At 37.8% G+C, this 24,505-nt stretch overlaps 1 protein-coding gene across 7 annotated transcripts in view; it reads right to left on the bottom strand.

The window, feature by feature from the left end:
- The window catches only part of LNX2 (ligand of numb-protein X 2), a 75,594-nt gene that overhangs the window by 28,574 nt on the left and 22,515 nt on the right, over positions 1 to 24,505 (bottom strand). For 4 of the 7 annotated variants that reach the window (XM_522642.8, XM_016925107.4, XM_009426779.5 and 1 more), the window contains one exon: positions 7,069 to 7,575. The exons of 1 other annotated variant lie outside the window; for it this stretch is intronic. In XM_522642.8, the coding sequence (XP_522642.1) occupies positions 7,069 to 7,475 (407 nt within the window). In that variant the 5' untranslated portion in view covers positions 7,476 to 7,575. Of the gene's footprint in view, positions 1 to 4,304; positions 4,546 to 7,068; positions 7,576 to 9,295; positions 10,159 to 24,505 lie in introns of those variants that run through there. 2 more of the 7 variants (XM_063792014.1, XM_016925108.4) reach the window with 2 other exon arrangements.

Here is a 24,505-nt window from a genome sequence, read left to right on the forward strand (position 1 = left end):
AACAAAACAGAAAAAGAATTCACTAGAAGTTCAACAGCAGAATTGAATCAGAAGAAAGAACTGGCAAACTTGCAGATAGGTTTATTGAGATCATCCAGTCTGAGGAACAGGAAAGAAAAAAAAAAAGAACAGAGCCTCATGATCTTGTGGGACACCATTAAGAGAATAAACATATACATCATGAGAGTTCCAAAAGGAGAGAGAGTGAAAGGAGTAGAAAGAATATTTGAAGAAATAATGGCCAAAAATCTTCCCAAATTTGATGAAAAACATTTATCTACACATCCAAGAAGCTTAATGAACTCCAAGTAGGAAAACTACAAGATATACACACTTAAGACACCTCATAATAAAACTGGTGAAAGCCAAAGATAAGGAATCTTGAAAACAGTAAGAGAGGAACAGCTCATCACAAGGAAAGGATCCTCAATAGTATCTGCTGATTTCTCTTCAGAAACCATGGAGACTAGAAGGCAGTGGGATGACATACTCAAAGTTCTGAGGGAAGGGGAGACAGAGAAGGGGAGAAAACTCTCAACCAGGAAGTCTATATCCAGCCGACTTCAAAAATAAAAGAGAAATTGAGACATTCCTAGGTAAAAACAAAATGTTTGTTGGTAGCATGCTTAACCTGCAAGAAACACTAAAAGAAGTCCATCAGGCTGATGTGAAAGGACACTAAACAGTAACTCAAGTTCATGTGAAAAATGAAGAGCATCAGTACAGTACTGAATTATTTTATTTGGTTTGTAATTCTTTTACTCCTATCTGATTTAAAAGAAAAACATATAAAGCAATAATTCTGTGTTGATGGGCATATAATGTGTGAAGATACAACTTGTATAATAATAATAGCACACAGGAGGGGAGAGAGAATGAAAGTTTTTGTATACTACTTGTGATGGTTAATTTTATGTGTCAGCTGAGTGGGCCACGGGGTATCCAGATTAAACATTGTTTCTGGGTGTGTCTGTGAGGCTGTTTCTAGCATGTGAATCAGTGGACTCCATAAAGTATAAAGTAGATTGCCCTCCCCAATGTGGTTGCATCATTCAATCCTTTGAATGCCTGAAGAAAACAGAAGGTGGAGGAAGAAGAAACTCATTCCTTATTTTCCTGCCTTACTGCTTGAGTTGTGACATCTCATCTCCTGCCCTCAGACTGGGATCAGTGGCTCTCCTGGTTCTCAGACCTTCTGACTGAGAAGGTCTGAATTATGCTACTGACTTCCCTGGGTTGCCAGCGTGCAGAGAGCAGAATGTGTAATTTTTCAGACTCCTTAATCACGTCAGCCAACTCCTCATATATTGGTTCTATTTCCTTACAGATCCCTGACTAATTCATTAGTGAAAATGAAGCTAGTATTCATTTAAAATAGACTGCTATAAACTAGGATGTTAATTGTAAGCCCCAGGGTAACCACTAAGAAAATAATTTTAATTAAGAGAAATGACAGGGGAATTAAAACAGAATATTAAAAATATTTAACACAAATGGAAGAAATGGAAGAAAAAAGAAATAAGACATATAGAAACAAACAGCAAAATGGCAAATGTAAAGCCTACCTTATCAGTAATTACATTAAATTACATGAATGAAACATCCCAATAAAAAGTCAGTGACTGGCAGAATGGGCTACAAGAAACATAATCCAACTGTCTACAACAGACACACTTCAGATTCAAAGACATAAATAAAGCAAAAGACAGAAAAACATAACAAGATGTGACAATTATAAACAGAAATTGTACCAAACAATGGCCCCAAAATACGTAAGTAAAAAATGACAAAGAGAGAAATAGACAAATCAACAATAAAGCTTTTGATACTCGACTTTCAATACTAGCAGAACAACTAGACATGGAACCAGAAAATAGACCCTTTAACACTATAGACCAATTAGACCCAATAGACATATGGAGCACTCCATCCATTAACAGCAGAATACACATTATTCCCAAGTACACACAGGACATTTTCCAAGACAGGCCATGTGCTAGGCCATTTTAAAAAAGGCCTCAAGGCTGGGCATGGTGGCTCAAGCCTGTAATCCTAGCTCTTCGGGAGACCTAGGTGGAGGATCACCTGAGCTCAGGAGTTTGAGACAAGCCTGGTGCAATATGGCAAGACCCCGTCTCTACTAAAAGTAAAAAAAAAAAAAAAAAATTAGCTGGGCATGGTGGAGTGCGCCTGTAGTCCCAGCTACTCGGATGCTGAGGCACAAGAGTCACTTGAACCCAGCAGGTGAAGGCTGCAGTGAGCCAAGATTGCACTGCTTCACTCTAGCCTGGGTGACAGAGCGAGATGCTATCTCCAAAAAAAAAAAGAAAAGAAAGGCCTCAATAAAATTTAAAGGATTGAACAACACACATTATGATTTCCCATTGCAATTAATTCCAAATGGATCAAAAACTGAATTATAAGAGAGAAAACTAGAAAACTCTTAGAAGAAAACATACATGTAAATTTTTGTGACCTTGAATTGGGCAATGTTTTCTTAGATATGACACCAAAAGCATAAGCAAACAACAATGAACTTCATAAAAATTAGTTATTTGTTCTTTAAAGGATGTAGGAAAGTGAAAAGACAACTGACAGAATGGGAGAAAATATATGCAAATCATATATCTGATAAGGGTCTAGTATCCAGAATACATAGAAAATTCTTACAACTTAGCAAAAAGACAAATAATCCAATATAAAAATGAACTAATGATGTTGAGCATGTCATGTGCTTACTGGCCACTTGAGTATCTTTGGAGAAATATCTATTCAAATCCTTTGCCCATTTAAAATTGGATTTATCTTTTCATTTCTAAGAGTTCTTTATATATTCTGGATACTAGAATACACATGATTTGCAAATACATATATCTGCTTTTTCACACCATACATGAAAAAACAATACTGATAAGAATGTGCTAAACACAAACTTCCCTCCAAGTTAAAGTGTGAATTTAAAAGTGCAATCATGCCTCAGCCTATCCTGATCCCTTTTTTTTCTATTTAATTTTTCCTGGACCATCATCTAAAGCAGGGTTGTCCAATCTTTTGGCTTCCCTGGGCCACACGGGAAGAAGAATAATTGTCTTGGTCCACACATAAAATACACTAACATCAATGATAGCTGATAAGCTTAAAAAAAAATAATCCCAAAAGCCTTCCTGGGCTGCATGTGGCACAGGCTGAACAAACTTGAACTTAAGGTTTCATAACCATCTCACGAACAAGAAAAGTTCTCAGCAAGGAAAGAGGCTTCTTTAAAGGTTTTCTATTGTAAACTTTTTATAATGGCATTAAACTGTAATTTTTAAGAGGAAAAGTAATTCTGAACCTTGCCATAAACTAGGGCACAAACACACAATTTAAAAACAACAACAACAACTAGCACTTACAATTACCAAAGGCTTAAATGTTAAATCATTAAGGGTGGGTTGGAGATGAGTGGTAGAGGGTAGGAGGAATGCTATATAGCTGATGTTGCTTGGCAGAATTTCAAAGAAACAATTAAAATGTTACATATTTAGTACAACTGTAGAATATTTTTCAAAGGCTTTATTTCTCTGTTCAAAGATAGAGACTGTCCATGTCTCTTAAAATTCTTCATTTCACTAATACATAATCAGTTAAAAATAGTAATTTTATTTGAACATGTTCATCTTTCATAAATATTTTATCTGTAGGAGAAAAATGTTTGCTCTTCTCAAATCAAAACACATTTGGTAAGGGCAGAATTTCATTCAAATAGGAAGGTGATCTTAAATGTGAAATTATCAAATTTATGCAAACTACTGCTAATGCTCTATTTCTACCAATAATTAAGAGATTCCTGTAAACCCTAAAAGCTCAAGAGCAAAGGCACATGACAGCCATGCAACTTTTATACAATGACTCATTGTTGCTGATGCTAAAATCCTATGAATTTCAATGAAACTTACAGACTTACCAATTTCTAACAAACAAGTGAGATTTGTATACCGAGAAGCCGCAAACAGTCGTAGTAATCATATTCTGCGCCTCATAACATCATTCTTCTTGCTAGTTTATGTTGGTTTTAGAACATGGTTGCAAATTTTTTTGACTTCCCATCACAAGGTGAAACCTATGTCCCCTTTTCCTTGGATATGGGTGGGTTTATGACTGCTTCCAACAGAGAAGGGATGCCAGGCAACTTCAAGGCTAGATCATACGAGGCCATGTAGCCTACTAGACACTGAACCACTTACGTAAGAACTTTAAATACCCTGAGGCTGTCATGCTGGGAAGGCTACCTGTAGCCTCTCCAGCTGACAAGTCCCACGCACCTAGTCATTCCCATCAAGGTGCCAGAAATGTGAATGAAGAAACCATCTTGGAAGTAGACTCTCCAGTTACAACTGTTGCAGTCCCTGGCTTTCAGCTCCTTCCCAGCTGTGGCACACATAAAGATAGCAGAGACAAGCCATCCCTGTTTCATCCTGTCTGCATCCTGACTCACAGAATCAACAAATGCTTGTTGTTTTATGTCAGTATGTCTGCGGTGGTTAGTTTCTCAGCAATGAATAACTGAAACATAGATCAACAATTTAATTGGACTAACATGAGATGACTGTCAACTTTGGGCAAATAAACTGAAAGACTATAAAGACATGGTTCTGTTTCTAAAGGAATCTACAACCCGGCATTAGATTCTAACTTGCAGAGACTACCTAACACCTAGAAAAGTATCTGGCACATAGCAGATAATCAATATTTGCTGAATAAACAAATGAACTATATTATTTAGGGTTGAATATTGTATAATATACATTTCTACCTGAATTTCAATGTTCTTATTTAAGAGAACAGAGAAAGGTCAGGCTGTTCATCACTATCTGTTCAAATGGCATATAAAAATCATATTACATTTTATAATTTTTTTACATTTATATACTCAGTAATCACTCTTAGCTGTCTGTATCAGGCAAATCACCACCTTTTCCAATCATCCATCTTTTCACTGTATCTTTCATGTTACAGGCCTAAGATACTTTAGAAATGATAAAATTGGTTACTTCAATACTAATAAGCACAGCTGGAAAATGAAACCTTCAACTGGATAAGCCTTTACCAACATGTAAATGAAAAGGCAGTTTGCAATTACCAAGGTTTTTAAAATTCTCATTATAAATGGTTTGATAAGAAACACTAGTAATAGTTCAACTGCAAATTAAATTCTTGAATGCATGTTAATTAAAGGAATATTCCTGAAAATGTGTGAAACTGTTATCTTTCAGCTCTCAAAATCATAAATAACTGAACTGACATTTCATTCAGTTCCTCTAACATCTCATAACTGATATTTAGAAAAGAAGCCTATACACTGAAAAGAACAGTTCTACTGAAAGAAGCAGCCTGAAATATTCTTCAGCCATAACTAGTCCTGACTCAGACTAGTATATTCAAAAGACCAGTGTCCGTTTCCAGGAGGCCTCTGCCATCATGTTCAGATTCTATGCTTGCTGGTTACAGAAGATATAAAAAAATGTAATGCTACATTATTACATGCATTTTCAAAAGTCTGTGTATCCTACTCTATCTTATCTCCTAGTTCTAGACAACACAGTTTAGAGTTAAGCATTCTATAAATCTAAATGTTTCCAACATTTTAATAACATCTTTGTTTTTTTCATTGTTTCTCATGTCAACTCTGATGTTTAGAAATAAGGGGGAGGGGGGAGGGATAGCATTGGGAGATATACCTAATGCTAGATGACGAGTTAGTGGGTGCAGCGCACCAGCATGGCACATGTATACATATGTAACTAACCTGCACAATGTGCACATGTACCCTAAAACTTAAAGTATAATAAAAAATTTAAAAAAAAAAAAAAAAAAAAAATAAATAAATATCAACAATATATTGATACAAAATGAATGTGTATTTCATGTGCACATGAATGAAACTTTGACTACTACATAGCAGTAGAGAACATGACTTGACCTGTGATAGAGTCAACATGGTTTATTAGAATAGTAAACAAGAACAGTAAAGCTTGAGTCTAACTACAGCATTAACTAAATTTTTGTGACTCAGTCTCCTTATTCATAAAATGAGGGGGATTAGATAATCTCCTTCAAGTCTATGATTTTATGTGTGAGTATAATAGCAAGCCATTCTATATCAGACTTACACTCTTACATCTAAGTCCAGTATAATGTAGTATGCATTGTTTTTCACAGCAATCGAGATTACTGCAGATTTATACTGTACAACTGGCTTAATTTGAAATTAGAAACCAGTATTTATTTCTGCCATTTTATGTGATTCTACACAAATGACGTATACTGTAACTCTTCCTAAGTTAAAGATCAAGTCTTTTAGCAAAATCGAATTATAAAACTCATCAGCTAAATAAATTACTTAACCTTTTAAAAAGCTTTTATGAGAACAGAAATTCCCACTAAATATTTATTTTCCAACTCCTAATTCTTGTTCAGTCTAGTCCCTGAACCCAGAATCTTTACAAGATCTTAGCAAATAAAATAATGTATTTATTTCCATATTGCAACAAAATTATCATTTTTATTGGCTGCATAATATCCCACTGAGTTTATGTGCATAGCATTTTTTAACCCTTCCCTACTTTTAAATAACTGATTCCAATTTACCAAACTATGCACAATGTTGCACTGAACATATTTACATACAATTTTTCCTCCTTTTAGATTATTTCCTTAGGATAATAAACTAGATAAAAGGAGATTTACATTCATATAGTTTTTAAAAACTAACTGCCAAACTGCCTTATAGAAAGAATCTATCATAATATCCTGTCATCCATTTGAATATATCAGTTTCATATTACAGCAGCAGAAATATTAACAGGTATAAAACAGAACTTCCTCACTGTAGTTTCTGTATTCATGTTTTTGATAAATAATGTTAAATACTGTTCCATACGACTTATTTATTGTATCTCTTCTGTACTTGATTTACCCATTTACTTACTAGTGTTCTGCTTTGTTTTGTTTTAATCAAGTTTTTATGTTCATTTGAACCACCTTTTTCCAAAATCTGGAGTTGCTTCTTTTATATTTTTTGCTTACCTGTTTTTGAGATGTGCCTCCAGATCACAGCGTTGCATTACATCTTTGCACACTGAAGAAAATGGACATAAAACTAATAATTTGTCTAGGAGTTTATGAACTAGAATACTAGACTTCTTGCACAACTTAAAATGAAGTCTTTTCCGGTCCAACGGACAGAAATCTTTCTCTTGTAAAAAGTTTCTGAGGCACTTGTAGCAGAATGTATGTCCACAGGGTGTGTCTAGTGGCTGCAGCAGAGGCTGAAGGCAAATATGGCAGACTAGATCATCATCCACTTCATTCTGGTAATTGTACAAATGGTTTTCTCTTGTCCAGTGCTGTTGGCCACATTCAAAACACAAGGGGTTTAGAGAAGAGGAGGAGGTCTGTTCCACAGACACCATCTCATCACTTGTTGTTCCCATTTTGAATCAATTCTGTATCCTCATGTGTTAGACTTCCACTTCAGGCTTGGTTTCCTTTAACAGACAATGATGTATCTGACTAAAGTCAAGGTGTGTTTTTCTAGATAAGCAAAACAAACACATTAAAAAAGGTAATTAATATCAATCAAGATAGGTTAAAAGTATCAATGTAATATTACTGGTTAGCTTTTTTTAGTAAAAAATTAAAGGTTCAATGAGGTAATAAATTAGTCATAAAAAATGAAATTAATTTTCTAGTTGGCTAAGAATGACTTACACTGCCAAGTTCTTTTTTATTATAATTTTTAATTGTCTCATTTGTTTTTTTATTTATTTGCTTTTTAAGTCAGGGTCTTGCTCTGTCACCCAGGCTGGAGTGCAGTGGTGCAATCTCAGCTCACTGCAACCTCTGCCTCCCAGGCTCAAGTGACTCTCCCATCTCAGCCTCCCGAGTAGCTGGGACTACAGGTGCACGCCACCATGCCCTGCTAATTTTTTTGTATTTTTTTGTAGAGACAGGGTTTCCATGGTGGAAAGCCCAGGGTGGTCTTGAACTCCTGGACTCAAGCAATCAGCCCTCCCAAAGTGCTAGGATTACAGGTGTGAGCCACCATGCCTGGCTCCCACTGTCAAGTTCTTGATAAAAAAAAAAACTTTTTATGAAAGGTAAAGACACCATATATTATATAGTGTGACATAAGAAACAATCAATTTGTTTTACTAACTGAAATCCCCAAATATGTTACTGTTCACAATGGTAGTTTTAAAGCCAATTAATTGTGCTAATAGTAATGCTGTTTGAGGTATATAACACATTTGCATGTCATCTTAGACATGCTTCTTTGCTTCTGATTGATTTTCTGCATTTACAGTACAATATCAAAGATTGTGTCTTCGAAATGTAGTCTCAAGGATAATTCAGAATCAACTAACACAGGAACAGAAAACCAAACACCCCATGTTCTCACTCATAAGTGGGAGTTGAACAAGGAGAAGAAATGGACACAGGGAGGGGAACATCACACACCAGGGCCTGTCAGGGGATGGGGGGCTAGGGTAGGGATAGCATTAGAAGTAATACCTAATGTAGATGATGGGTTGATGGGTGCAGCAAACCACCATGGCACATGTATACCTAATATAACAAACCTGCACGTTCTGCACACATATCCTGGAACTTAAAGTATAATAATAATAAAAAATGACCTTTGCTCAGCACTATGGGAAAAATGAATTTCAAAATATGCATGATTTGAATACTCTCTCCATATGTAACACAGATTATAGAAAGATGCATCTGCATAGCATATATAAATAACAGCGCAAACGCTGCGAAGTACAATACTATTTTATTCCACTAAAAGAAAAAAACCTGTCAAAATTCAATTAAACAGATAAGATATGTTATACATTTCAATTTCACCTCATAGTATTCCATACTTCGATTTGGGCTTGCTTACTCAGAGCAGCAGAGAGAGAGAGAGAGAGAGAGAGAGAGAGAGAGAGAGAGAGAGTGTGTGTGTGTGTGTGTGTGTGTGTGTGTGTGTGTGTGTGTGTGTGTGTGTGTGTGTGTCTCCTCTCCAATATAACTTTTTTTTAAGTTCGATCTGTTGCCCAGGCTGGAGTACAGTGGCGTACTTGGCTCACTGCGACCTCTGCCTCCCAGGTTCAAGCGATTCTCCTGCCTCAGCCTCCCGAGCAGCTGGGATTACAGATGCCTGCCACCACGCCTGGCTAATTTTTGCATTTTTAGTAGACACAGGGTTTCACCATATTGGCCAGGCGGGTCTCAAACTGCTCACCTCAGGTGATCCACCCACCTTGGCCTCCCAAAGTGCTGGGATTACAGGTGTAAGCCACCATGCCCGGCCCTCCAATATAACTCTTACAGCAGCCTCCTCCAGGGTAGTGCGAGCCGAGCCAGGAATGCTCCCCTCATCTAACGGTTTCCATCTTTCTACTGCTGAAGGATCAGGGATTAAATATTCAACTCCAAAGGCAGCAGCTCTGTATTTCTTCTTCTGTAAATATTTACATAAGAAGAGACTCTAGAATGTACCAAACGTTGAATATCGAGACAGAAGAGGTAGGGAGAGGACAGTTAAAACCCATTATTAAAATTCAATTTAGTAAGTACTCTAAGAAAAGTTATGCACAGGCTGTTATGTGAGAGACATGAAAAGAACTGGCATCTAACTCTGGCTTTGTGGCCGGAAATATTTTCAAAAGGGGAAAAAAAAACATGGGACTGCTGAGTTGTGACAGGAAGTATCAGTCAGAGAGAAAAAATGGACAAGGGCACCTTGGGTGAAAAAAAGCATCAGCTAAGTTGCAGGGGCTTGAGGGTACACAGCACATTCAGGGAATATGAAGCAGGTAAAACTGTGCAGCAAAGAAAACACACTCAGGGGAGGGGAATTCTAGAACTTAGCGTGCCTGCCACAAGAACCTTAAGAGTAGGATACCATGTTGAGGCTACTAGCATTTCTATTTCAGTAACAAAATTCTCCAATCACGTATATGTATTTGCTTATTTATTTAAAGCATTTATTGGAAAAACAACATTAAAGTAGGCCAGGTGCAGAGGCTCACTGCTGTAATGCTAGCACTTTGGGAGGCTGAGGTGGGAGGACTGCTTGAGTCAGGAGTTCGAGACTAGCCTGGGCAATATGGTAGGACCCTGTCTCTACAGAAAAAAAAAAAAAAATTGCTGGGCATGGTGGCATGTGCCTGCAGTCCCAGCTACTCAGGAGGCTGAGGTGGGACGATCCCTTGAGCCCAGGAGTTTGAGGCCAGCCTGGCAACATGGTGAGACCCTGTCTCCACAAAAAATAAGAAAATTAGCCAGGCGTGATGGTGCATGGCTGTAGTCCCAGTTAATTGGGAGGCTGAGGCAGGAGGACTGCTTGAGCCCAGGACTTTGAGGCTGTAGTGAGGCAAGCTTGCACCACTGCCCTCCAGCCTGGGCAACAAAGCGAGACCCTGTCTCTAAATAAATAAAAATTTTAAAAGAAAAACATTAATGTTTTAACAGATTTAACAACTGTCATAAATTAGGAGGTGGTGGCATAGGATTCAGGTGGGACAGTTGGCCTCAGATAAATTGTGTTTTTAAGAACTAATAAAATAATACTAGCAAGGCTGGGCACGGTGGCTCACGCCTGTAATCTCAGCACTTTGGGAGGCCGAGGCAGGTAGATCAACTGAGGTCAGGAGTTTGAGACCAGGCTGGCCAACATGGTGAAACCCCATTGCTACTAAAAATATAAAAATTAGCCGGCTATGGTGGTGGGTGGCTGTAGTCCCAACTACTTAGGAGGCTGAGACAGGAGAATCACTTGAGCCTAGGAGGCGGCAGAGGTTACAGTGAGCAGAGATCATGCCACCGCACTCCAGCCTGGGTGACAGGGTGAGACTCGGTCTCAGAAAAAGGAAAAAAAAAAAAAAAATGGGCGAGGCGCGGTGGCTCACACCTGTAATCCCAGCACTTTGGGAGGCTGAGGCGGGTGGATCACGAGGTCAGGAGATCGAGACCATCCTGGCTAACACTGTGAAACCCCGTCTCTACTATATTTTTAAATCAGCCAGGCATGGTGGCGGGCGCCTGTAGTCCCAGCTACTCAGGAGGCTGAGGCGGGAGAATGGCATCAACCTGGGAGGTGGAGCTTGCAGTGAGCCAAGATCGCACCACTGCACTGCAGCCTGGGCAACACAGCAAGACTCTGTCTCAAAAAGGAAAAAATAAATAAATAAATAAATAATAAAAAAATACTAGCAGCCTATAATCTAAACTCTATCAATACCAACATCAAGAAAGCAAACATTTCTCGCATTTCATAATTCATGTTCTTCTCCCTTTGAGCATCGTAACTTTTAACACGTCAGTGCAAGTACATGAGATTAAGGAGAGAAACATCCTGTATCTCAGCCAGACAGACACGTCCAAGCTAGGTATTTTAATACGGAATTTCTGCAGATTCTTGTTTCCTACCCAATAGCAAGAATTACCAATTAGCAAGAATATTCACTTATTTTTTATCCCTCTTTGTGATAGTGTTTATTCTAATTTTTCTCTTCCTCAAAAAAAATACTACAATTCTAGCCTCCCACATGATGACTAAGAAAGTATTTAAGACGATTATATTTTAGCTACTTTCTAAATCTCTAAATAACTTCAGTTCTTTATTTTCATTTTATCAAAAAACTTTTCATGAAGAAAATTAACATGTTCCCATTTAGTAACAGCGGTCTATCTCAAAGGGTCAATATAAAGAATAAGTGTATATATATATACACTTATATATATATACTTACATACATATACTTATATATATAAGGCAGTACATATATCTATATCTATATAATATCTAAGTTCAGATAAATACACGTATATATATATACACACATACACATATATATTGCTGTATCTGGCAAATCATAGGTGCAATGTAAGTGCTATCTGTTATTAAAAATAGAGAATCAAATGTTCACACAGATTTTATTATTTGCACAAAGCCATATAGCATATAGTTACTTAGTAAGAAAGAAGGAAGATAAACCCATTCCTTCTGGCTTTAAAATAACATAATAGGAAAGATATTCCAGGAAAGCTTTAGAGTATGAGTTTTGTAAGGAGAAAGGCACCCTGACCTCACTTCTCTAAGCCCCAATCCCACCCCTCTTCTCCCAGCTCAGGCAGATCTTTCTCTTTCTGCTTTGTGTGCAAGCTGGCTGTACTGCCTTACACTACTCTCACACTGGGGTCCCTCACTGAACTATCAGCTCTAAGAGTGAGCCTCCCACAGGGGAGGAGCTCAATAAATGTTGAATGACCAACTGGGTGACAATAATGCTTTCTCTCAGCAAGTTTAGGTGAACAAAACTACATCTATGTATACAGGAGGATATGCCCATGTTCATATATGTTTGAGTTCAGATATTATATATCTGTGAGCAGTGTGAAATACTAAAGTACAAGTTAAATAATAGTCTCAAACATTTCCTAAAATATAAAGATAAAACGTAGCATAATGTGCATCTTTTCTAACTGTATAATCTATTTAACAGTATTGCTGGAATAGTAAAGAGAAGGAAGCTGTTAGCCTGGGCGGGATTATTACAACACATTTAAAATAATATCTTGAAAAATAGCCAGTGCAATAGGAAGGGAGTTTACTACCTAATTTCAGTTAAGATTAACATGCTTGATCTTCCTGGTTTAAGGGATAAGAATATCCACAAAGACTCTCAGAAAGAACTATGGTTTTCCACCATCAGTTTGCATACTCCAAAACTATGTATTATTCAGTCCATTTCTCTCGATGTTACTCCTGACTCAGATTTAAAGGGTCTTCACTGGCCCTAACCTAAGAGATCCAGCTCAGGGAAAAAGACGATGAGCTAAGAGTTACCACCCAAGGTTAGACAGGAAGCATCTGTGGTTCCCTTAACTCATCGGTACCAGGGGTCTAAGAATACCCTACCTCTCAAGTCCCCCTGGCCCATCCTTCTCATTCCTTAGCTTCAGCTCAAATTCTGCCTCCTCCTACTCTTGAGCACTCCCCCCCTTCCCTTCTGCTCCTGCTGCCCTTTACACATATTTTCCCTTCAGCAATTCCTACAGTGCATGTTTGCTCATCTGCCTCCCCTCCTCTTTGAGGATAAAAATAGCCTTTTTAATCTTTTGTATTCCCACTTCTTAGGACATACTAGGCATTTAAAAAAGATTGTTCTCAGGCTCATACATGATCCTGAAATGCAAAAAGGGTCCTGATATGTATAACTATATTCATATATGAGGAAATATTGTGCATTTGTGGCACTTCAAAGGAATCAACATATGAACCCAGCCCGTTAATTTACAAATGCACAAAGAATAAGGTAATACTCCCTTTAATCTTCAAAGGGGTAAGGGAAAAAAGTTTCCCCACTTGGTATCAACACAAGAAAGTTTTCTCATGGTATATGTCACATACCAGCTTTGATAGCTGCTTCTGTATAAAGCAGTGCTGTCGCCAGGCGCGGTGGCTCACGCCTGTAATCCCAGCACTTTGGGAGGCCAAGGCAGGCAGATCACAAGGTCAGGAGATTGAGACCATCCTGGCTAACACAGTGAAACCCCATCTCTACTAAAAATACAAAAAATTAGCCGGGCATGGTGGTGAGTGCCTGTAGTCCCAGCTTCTCGGGAGGCTGAGGCAGAAGAATGGCGTGAGCCCTGGAGGCGGAGCTTGCAGTAAGCCGAGATGGCGCCACTTCACTCCAGTCTGGGCAAGAGTGCGAGACTCTTGTCACCAAAAAAAAAAAAAAAAAAAAAAAAAAAAAAAAAAGCAGTGCTGTCAAACCTGTTTGACTTCAGAATCCTTTTATCCACTCTGGACAAGTTTGGCAGTTTCCTTAAAAAATTCATGCAACTACCATATAATCCAGCAACTATACCTTTAAGCATTTATCCCAGAGAGGTGAAAACTTACATTCACACAAAAACTTGTGCACGAATGTTTCTAGCAACTTTTATTTGTAGTAGCCAGAAACTACAAAACAACTCAGATGTACTTCCACTGATGAATGGGTAAACAAACTGTGGCACATCTATACCACAGTTTTACTCAGCGATAAAAATGAATGAACTATTAACCTCTATGAACAACAACCTCTATGAATCTCCAGAAAATTATGAGCGAAAAAAGCCAATGCTAAAAAGCTGCATACTGTATTGTTCCATGCATATAACATTCTTGAAATGACAAAATTATAGAAATGGATTAGAGGTTGCCAAGGATCAAGAAGTGTTAGGGGCAAATAATAGGGCAACACAAGGGGTTATGTGACAATGGAAATTTTATCAATGCCAATATCCTGGTTATGATACTGTACTATAGTTCTGCAAAATGCTACTATTGGGGGGAACTGGATAAAGGGTACATGGGATCTCTCTGTATTATTTCTTCTTACAACTGTATATGAATCTACAATTATCACAAAATAAAAAGTTTAATTAAAAAATTACTGAAGCTCCTAAACAGCTTTTATCTGTCTGTATTATGTTAGTAATGAAGATTCAAATATCCATGTTAATAAAAAAACAAACCCAGTAGATTAACATTTTTATGGAAAATAACTTTTTTCAAAGTAAAAAACATAGAAGAAATATATTATTTTACATGTTTGTTAATCTGGAGTCTCATATATGTTTCTGTTTTTAATCTGTCATGAGCTCACATGTGAGGTCTGGAAAATTCTACTAGACACTTGTGCAAAAAAGAGTGAGAAAGGCATTGTGAAAACAGTTTTGACCCTGTGGATTCAATGAAAGAAAAGGGGGTAAATGACTGATATAGAGCATCGAAGAGTTCTAAAACCCTTCTTTCACAAGAAGTACCGGTCAATAACCAACAATCCTTTTGGAAAAGCAAAAACTAAAAATGGAAAAATGCTTGATTGAGCCTTGCTATAGGAGTCTGTCTTTCCCGGAATAAAGTTCTTTCCCCAGGGCCTCTTCCTACTGGAAGAAGCATATCTGGATATTTAGCTGCACAGAAATATTTGCTGTATCATATGGGAGCTTCACATAAATTTTATTCTATAAACTACTGGCTATAACTATAATCTACTGGCTTTGCTTAAATAGTAATTAATCACATACACACACAGAGGGAGTTTGAATTTATCTCTAAAACACGATTCTGTATCTGTTTATATATAATAAAACACTTATTGGTATATTTACCTTTTAGTCTCAGTATTTGTTCATTTTTATTTTTTGATAACTTTAATCTTTTAAATATTCTATATAAGGGAGGTCAAATTGTGGCTAATAGAAAATTTTAAATTTTAAACGCCCTTCACCTTTAGTTCTCCTAATTTTGAAATTCTCCTAAACCATGATGAAAAAGGTTTTTTTAGTGCAAAGTGATCAAGGCAAAAACCAAACTGGGTTACCTGCCTAATTCCTACACTGAGACAGTTATACTAAAGTTATACTTTCAAAGGTTACTCTAAATCATGTTACCTTAATTTGGAAACAGAATTTACATAAAATTATTTCAAAAAGGAAATATATTAAATATCATGCTAAACCTTTCCAGTAACATCTAGATGAACCTCTGCCAATAAGACCGCTGTGGAAAGAACTTTGCTCCAACAAGAAAGACTTCTCCAGCACCTCCAACACGTGGGCTTTCTTCATTAACAGCAGTCTTCACCAGCCAGCTGAGTTGGGGCAATTTTTTTTTTTTTGAGATGGAGTCTCGCTCTGTCACCCAGGCTGGAGTGCAGTGGCGTGATCTCGGCTCACTGCAAGCTCCGCCTCCCGGGTTCATGCCATTCTCCTGCCTCGGCCTCCCCAGTAGCTGGGATTACAGGCGTCCGCCACCACCCCCGGCTAATTTTTTTGTATTTTTAGTAGAGACGGGGTTTCACCATGTTAGCCAGGTTTCACATGTTAGCCAAAAGTGCTATTTAGGAGATGCTGCTGCATCTATGGTTGGTTTTTTATTTTTATTTTTATTATTTATTTATTTTTTTTTTGAGTCTCACTCTGTTGCCCAGGCTGGAATGCAGTGGTGTAATCTCGGCTCACTGCAAACTCTGCTCACTACAACCTCTGCCTCCTGAGCAGCTGGGATTACAGGCACATGCCACCATGCCTGGCTAATTTTTATATTTTTAGTAGAGATGGGTTTTTGCTATGTTGGTCAGGCTGGTCTCGAACTCCTGACCTCAAGTGATCTGGCTGCCTCGGCCTCCCACGGCCTCCAAAAGTGCTGGGGTTACAGGTGTCAGCCACCATCCCCAGCCCGGTTTTTTTTTAAGGCAAGCACAGGTAAATGTTAGCAGCATAGATGGCTTTAGTACTAACCCAGATGTTAGTAAATAGGTGGTTTTAGATAGCAGATTTTGCCTCAGAGCCAATCTTATACTTTTTCATAAAAAATATCTAAAGCTACAGAAGAAGAAACTTGTCAGTCCTATTTTCTCCAATAAATGCAAAAGAATCAGGTGGATACTGCTATTCTGTGATCAACCTATGCAATAAGGTAAAGGAAATAGAACTAAAATAATATCATGGTGATATTACTAATAAAGATTCCCAGGCTTCATTATCTTAACTAAGAACAAGATATAAGAAATTTAAATGTTGCAGCTTTCAAAGCTAATCAGTGACACCAATAATTTAAAAAGCATATTTAGGATGTTCAATTTGCTCTACTTATAACTTTATATATGTATTATATATATGAAGTGTATATATACATATACTATATATGTGTGTGTATATATATGTGTGTGTACATATATATATATGTACACACACATATACATATATACCATCAGATTAAGAATAACTTTGGGTCAGACCTTGAAAAGCCATATTTGTGCTTTCTCAAGGCCAGACTAAATAGACAATGGCCTCAGGGGCAGGGACCAGAGCCTTGTTGGCCTTGATGTTTACACAGAATGATTCCCATGTGCTGACACAATGTCTTCTAATTTACTTAAGTTACAGTTCTAACACTGAGAAAACTTAAAAGAAAGAAAATACATTGTAATTCATTACAGATTCATATATATCAAATATCCCTGCAAAATACAAATGCATGTTACATGATTCAAATATTAATAAAATATTTGCACTGTAAAGCCAGAACTATAAAGAGGCTGTACTATATGAAGTCCCTAGGATGATCAACAATGCACCTCCAATTATAGTAGTTTCCTGTGTTTCCAAAACAGATTCAAACAAAATCCTAGGTTTCACATGTTAAGTTGCTATTACCTGCCTTTCTGACATCTCCACTAGGGAGTGAACTTTCACAAACCAACTATATTGAAAAGCATACTAATTATTCTTTTCCCTAACCTCAAACCTGACCTCCCATTCTTTTTCCTGTCTGTTCGTCCATCCATCTAGGATTTATTGAGAATCTCCTATGTGCCAGACACTACTGTTCCAGGGCTAGGAATTGAGCACTGAACAGACAAAAATCCCTGCCCTTGTGAAGTTAACAGGGGGAGAGGGTGGAGGATAGACAACATATAAGAAGAAATGAAATGCAGTATTTTAGACGCTGAAAGGTTTTACAGAGCAAAGGAAAGCAAGGCAGGGAAGTCAGAGTACTGGGAGGACAGCTATTTTAAACAGCATGATCAAGGAAGAACTCACTGAGAAGGTGGCATTTGAATTTAAAACCAAAAAGAAGTAACTAGAAAGCCATGCAGGTATCTGGTGTAAAAATGTCTGTTACAGGCAAATGAAACAATAAGTACAATGGCCTCGAGGCGAGAATGTCCCTGGTGTGTTCAATGAACAGTAAGGAGGCCAGCATAGATAAAATTAGGAAAGTTCAGAGAAGACATCAGAATGGTTACTGGGCTAACTAAATCTTGTAGGGCCTAAAAAACTTTGGTTTTTACTCTGAGTCAGATTTTAAAAGATCATTGGCTGCTATGTTGAAAATAATCTGAAGGGCTCAAAGGCAGAAGCAATTAAAAGCCTACTGAAATATTCTGAGCCACAGATGATGGTAGATTGAACATGATGAACATAGTTGAGATAAAGAGAAATTACTCAATTTTAGATATATTCTGAAGGTAGAACCAATACAGTTTGCTGATTAATAAAATGTGTTCATGGGCTGATGGGAGGGGGGAAGGTCAAGGGTGACACCAAGATTTTTGATCTGAGCAACCGGAAAGATGGGGTTAGCATAACTGAGATGCACAAGTCTGTAAGAGAGCAGGTTTAATGGGTATGCTCAAGCTGGAATATGTAAAATTTGGACTGCCTGTTAGATTTCTAAGAAGAGACACTGAATAGACAGTTGCACACACAAGTCCAGTTCAAAGACAAAGACTGGGAAGATGATATAAATTAGGAAACACTGGTGTAAAGATGGTATGGAAGGCCATCAGATTGGAAAAGATCACTAAAAGTGTAGATGAGTGTAAGCAGCAAAGAGAAGGGCTGATTCAGGACTCCGCCTTGGCACCTTTCTGGGGGATGAAGAGGACCAGGCAGACGAGGAGTGTCCACTGTGACTGGACGAAAATTAAGAGAGTATTGTACAGAGAAAGCAGATAAAGAAAAGGGTTCCGAGGAGGAAGAAATAATCAACTGTGTCAAATCCTGTAAGCAAGTAAAATAAGATTAGGACTGAGAATTAAGCACTGGATTTAGCAGCATGAATTCATTGGTGACCTTGATAGAGTTTTGGTGGAGACAGCAGAAGCCTCCTGGAATGAGTTCAAGTGAGAATTGGAAGGGAGGAGTTAAGAGCATAGACAATTCTTTTGAGAAAATATGCTAAATGAAAAGGGGAAATTTGTATCTTGGTAGGAAGCAAAACAATCAGAGGTGATAGCATTCCACCCCATTAACAAAACATTTTTCACCCCCATGTTTACAGGTTTATGATTTGCATCTGTCTACATCCTTTCTTCTTTTGCCATATCTCTCCCTCTCCTTTCTAAAAGCTAGTTTCTCCTCCACCTGGGTTCATCCCTTTGGAAGCCTTTGTCATTTATCTCATCTTCTTCCAATCTCTAACTTTCTCCCCATCACGTACAAAAACATTCATGTCTTATCAACTTTAAAAATAAAAACAAATCATTCTTCTACAATGGTTACCCTTTCCCTCACCTCCATTTCATCTCCAATAGTTTTGAAAAATACCATGCTGCAGTTGTCAACTCCTTACCTAAAAGGGCTTCTACCTCCATCAGCCACAGAGACTAGTTTCACTGTGGTTATGAATGTCTAACTGCTAAACCTAATGCCAGTCTCAGACCCTCATACTACTTTATCTCTCTTCAATATCACTAACGTCTCTCTCCTTGAAACTCTTTGCTGGCTGAAACTTTTTTTTTTTTTGAGATGAATTTTCACTCTTGTTGCTCAGGCTGGAGTGCAATGGTGCAATCTTGGCTCACTGCAACCTCCGCCTCCCGGGTTCAAGCGATTCTCCTGCCTCAGCCTCCTGTGTAGCTGGGATTACAGGCGCCCACCACCACGCCTGGTTTGTTTGTGTGTGTGTGTGTGTGTGTGTGTGTGTGTGTGTGTGTGTGTGTGTGTTTTTAAGTAGGGACAAGGTTTCACCTTGTTGGTCAGGCTGGTTTCAAACTCCCGACCTCAAGCGATCTGCCCGCCTCTGCCTCCCAAAGTGCTGGGATTACAGGTGTGAGCCACCACGCCCAGTCTGCTGGCTGAAATTATACCATTCTTGTTCTTGTTCTCATCCTATCTATCACTCTTTTGTAACAGCTGTCCAATTACTTCCTTTATACAAACCCCAAAAAAGTCAAACTGTTGGACCAAAGTGAAAGGAAGACTTCTGATTTACATTACAAAACTGCCCTCCAAAATGGTGAACAAAATTTGGACTCCTACTAGCAATGTATAAATATACTAACTTTTTCAAAATTGCTCTAAGCCTAGTCAATTTTCTTTTAATATTTATAAATTTTATAGTTGAAAATATTTCATTGTTCTTTTAATTTGCATCTTTTTTAGTCCAGCTAAATTAAACATATGATTATTATCCTTAGTTATCTTGTGAAGTGTCTGTTTATAACCTTAGCCCCAGTTTTTTCTTATTGAATTGTACTGTTTTTCTTATCAATTGATTTGAACTCAACATATTAAGACAGCAACCCTTTATCACATTATTATAGTCACCTCTCCCAAGCCTCCTGTTTGCCTTTTAGTTGTCTACCAGCATAAAGACGCTGTCAATTTTCATGTAATTGAATACACTCACTTTTCCCTTTGAGAGTTCTTCCACCACTCTTTTCTTCTTCTTCATAATGAGATAAAGATTTGCCTCTATTTTCTTTATTTGTATAGTTCATTTGTATAATAAATTTTTTTATTATCACTTTATTCTGGTTAGTATGCAGTATGAGAATAGATCTAACTTTATTTTTCTCCCAGTTGTTAGAGTATATCTGCCTCACACTTGTGTTCAAAAACTAGGTCTTTATTCCCCTCTAAATGATCCGTTTCCTCACGGCACGCCTATATTCCCAGTATCACATAATTAGAACCAGAGGATCCTCCCGTTTCTCTTTCTCACTCCCTGCCTCATTTTCCATACCTAGGCACCAAGTTCTCCTCGATTCCACCTCCAGAATGTGGCCTCCCCTTTCTTCCATTCGCACCACCACTCTCAGTTATTTGTTGCACCTACTCTTTCAGCAAACGCAGAAGGTTTTCCCGTCTTTTTTCTGTCCTACCTTCCGTCACAACACTAGTATCCAAAAAGCCATGATACTATTTTCCCTGCCTGAATACTCTTCTGTGGTCCCCAACTGCTTCTACAAAATTAAAGCCAAATTATTCAACCTTGCAATTAAACCTTCCCAGATCTGACTCTAGTTTCACTTTCTGACACAATTCTACACATTTGTGCTTTGGCCACACCAAATTATTTACAACTTCCTGACCACAGCATCCTCTTCCCTGCCTGGAATGTCCTTTCCTACCTTGGGTATCTGCAGAACCCCCATCCATTTAGTGGTCAGCTCAAGTAAACACTCTGCTGTGAAGCTCTACCCAATCCACCCAAACACAGCTCTCACTATGTCCCTTCCACCGCCACTTATCAGAGTTATCATGCACCTCACTGCAGTGGTTTGCAATCACTTGTTTGCATGTGTCTTCCCTACAGACTGAACAGCCATTAGAAGGCAGAAACCAAGTCTTAGTTGTTCATCTCTATAACCCCATGCCTGACATGAGTATGTGGTTAATAATAAACCTGAGGAAAGGGAATATGAATGAACAAATGTGTCCTCAACTTTTACCTGCCTTACCAATCCTACCAATTTTGTCTCTAGAATTCTTATTCCCACTACCTCTGCTCCAATTCAGATTATTGCTACTTCCTGATAATCTTCTAATTGCCTCTAGTTTCACTTCCTCATCACAAAAGGTGATCTCTTAACAAATAACTAAGATTCTATCATATCTGTCTCTATGTCCACCTGTAAACCCGAAAACCCTGTGTCCTAGCCAGCTGTCACTTCAAACCATTCATCCAAACCATTCAAATCTCTCTGTTTCCAATATTCGTTAGTCTGTCTCTTGTACCTGGATATTATCTTCTACTTTTCAGTTTCTCTGCCACCTCCCCTAATGGTATTTGTCACTTGTTACTTCATCCTCTTTTCTCCCTGGCCCCCAACAACATACTTAGAGCTGTTGCTGCTAATCTGCTGTAGGCTGAGTATTCAGATACTCAAACTTATTAGGAACCATATGCTAAGACGAAGCCAACACTGAGGCTCAGAAAAGGAACAAGTAGGTGGCTTCAGTGCAGGGTATTAAACACAAGTATCTACGGTGCTCAACTATCTTTTACATGTACAGCTGACCCTTGAACAATACAGGCTTGAACTGCATGGGTTCACTCATATGTGGATTTTTTTCAATGAATTTATTAGAAAATTATTTGGAGATCTGTGACAATTTGAAAAAACAGATGAACAGTATAGCCTAGAGATACTGAAAAAAATTATGAAAAAGTTAGGTATGTCAAGAATGCATAAAATATATGCACATTTTGTCATTTACTACCTTAAAACATATACAAACTATAAAAAGTTAAAATCCATCAAAACGCATACACACAAACTGTACATGGCACCATTCACAATTGAGTGAGATGTAAACAAATATACAGTATTAAATTACAATTGTTTACAGATTCATCCTTTATTATAAACCATGTTTCTAACAAAGCCAAATCACCGTTATTTCTAAAACAAATTATAACAGAAAAGATGGTGAACAGGAAAGGATCCCATGGAGATGTATGTTAAACATACACATACGGCCAGCCCTAGACCAATTCCATTTCACAAATTTTATTTTGTTATTTTCTTAACTTTTTCTCTTTTTCTTCATTCTTCCCTTCCTCTGTTTCAATATTACATTCTTTACTCTTACCCGCCTTTTCCAAACAAAATCTTTCCAAATAAAATCTTTCACAAAATCTGTAAGAAAATCTCAATCAAGTGATCTGCACACGATTTATGAAAATATACCTTTGTCTAAGGACATTTGTACATGACAAGAGAAAAAGCTAAACATTAAAGGAACGACTCTTTAAGACACTGCCAAGGAAATACAATTGAATAGAGCCAACATAACAAAGAGGCTTTCTCAGTCTACTCCCAATGTCATAACATACAGATAAATGTCTCTGTAAAGTTTAACCCACCTGCATAAGTGTCTAATAGAGAGTGCTTCTCTGAAGGTTGCCTTCCACATCTAAGTAGGCAGTTTCCCCTCAAAAATATAAGGCTTCTATTAGCCTCCCTGTTTTCTCTAGTCTCAATCATAAACTTCTTTATCATTAGATTACTACTACAGGGAAAAACCTCTAAGGCCTATCCTTATCAGAAATCAAAACCTCTAAGGCCTATCCTTATCAGAAATCAATCTGTCCTTTTGTAGATGGCCAACTTCATTGAAACCATATCTTCCTAATTTCACAATAAAAACGGCACTCAATATTTTGAGAAACACAGCAGTTTATAAGTCCTGCTATGACATATAGGAGAGGCAGACATCCAATATAAGGATATCTGGGTCAAGTGGAATAAAAGAAGCAAAGTGTTATGCAAGTATAGGCGGAAAAGAGTAATTTCTATTGCAATAATTGGGAAAAGTTTCTTGGAGAAGTACACGGGCTCAGAAACAATACGAGGACTCTCAATGGACAGTTATGGGGAACAAGGAACAACAGCTTTAAAAATTGATATTTCAGAAATAGTTGATGCACTCTATGTGGGTATATGCATGTAACGGGGGTGGACGGACAGAAAAGAGAGTCTGAGGGCTGGACTAGGTACAGAGAGAAAGCAAGGGTTCCTGAGTCAAATGATGTGACTAGACCCATGTGTCTGGGTAGGTAACTCTGGCAGCAGAGTTACGGCAATAATGAAGGGGGGTAAAACAAAAAGTTACTGCAATGGCCAAGATGACTGGTAATGAGAGCTTGAACTAAGGGAATGACTATGAACAGTCAAAGGAGGAATGGATTTGAGCAACATTTTAGGATACAAAAGTTTTAAAAGAGAGAAAGAAAAGAGGGTAAGAAAAGGTGTTAGCATACCATAACCAGCATAGACATATCAAAGAAAAGAGAATTATAAGGGAACTTTCTTCATATTTCCCATCAAAATATCCCTATATTCCTTACAATTCAAAAGTAGTTTCTCATAAATATAAGAATTTCCTGGTATCTCCAAAAAGCCAAAATTTGATAATCCATTTACTATTTTACTCTATAAACTGTACTGTTGAGAAATAAAATGTCTTTCAATTTACAACAAATGTCCATTATCAGCAGGAGTTGCAGCCTCAGGCCCTAACCTTCTGCTTTGAAAAACTGGGGCACTGTGCTAAACAATCTACAAAGCTTCTTCCAGCTCACTGCAGCACATCACTTAGCACATCCTTACCACACCACTTAGGAGTGGGTAAGGGTCTCAGCACTGTTTTAAAAAAAAAAAAAAAAGACATGATCAACCCCTATGGCCCACATCTGGCTGAAACATCAAAGTCCAATTACCTAAAGAAAAACAGTACAGCTAGAAAAAGGTTGAGATGTAGGCCACTAAAATTAGAAGTGAAAAAACAAGAACACAGGACAAGGACAGAATATTAGGATTTTTGTTATTAAACAAAAGGGGATGAGACCGATGTCACAAAATCATACACAGTCTAAATTGAACAGGGATTAACCCATGGGGTCAATTTTGACATGTAAAAGGAATAGATTGGGAGAGGGAATGATAATAGCTAACATTTATTTAGAACTTACTTTATATCAGGCATAGTGTCAACTGGGATGGAGAATTAACAGATTTAATCCTCAAGATAACCCTGAGATGGATACTATTCTCACATTCCTCCCCATTTTTCAAATGAGGAAACTGAGAGTAAGGCCCAAGACCTAAAGCTAGTGAGGGATGGAAACATGATTCAAATCAGGCAGTCTGATTCCAGAGCTATAATTTTAAAG

Source organism: Pan troglodytes, chromosome 14, assembly GCF_028858775.2.
Source record: "Pan troglodytes isolate AG18354 chromosome 14, NHGRI_mPanTro3-v2.0_pri, whole genome shotgun sequence".
NCBI lineage: Eukaryota > Metazoa > Chordata > Mammalia > Primates > Hominidae > Pan > Pan troglodytes.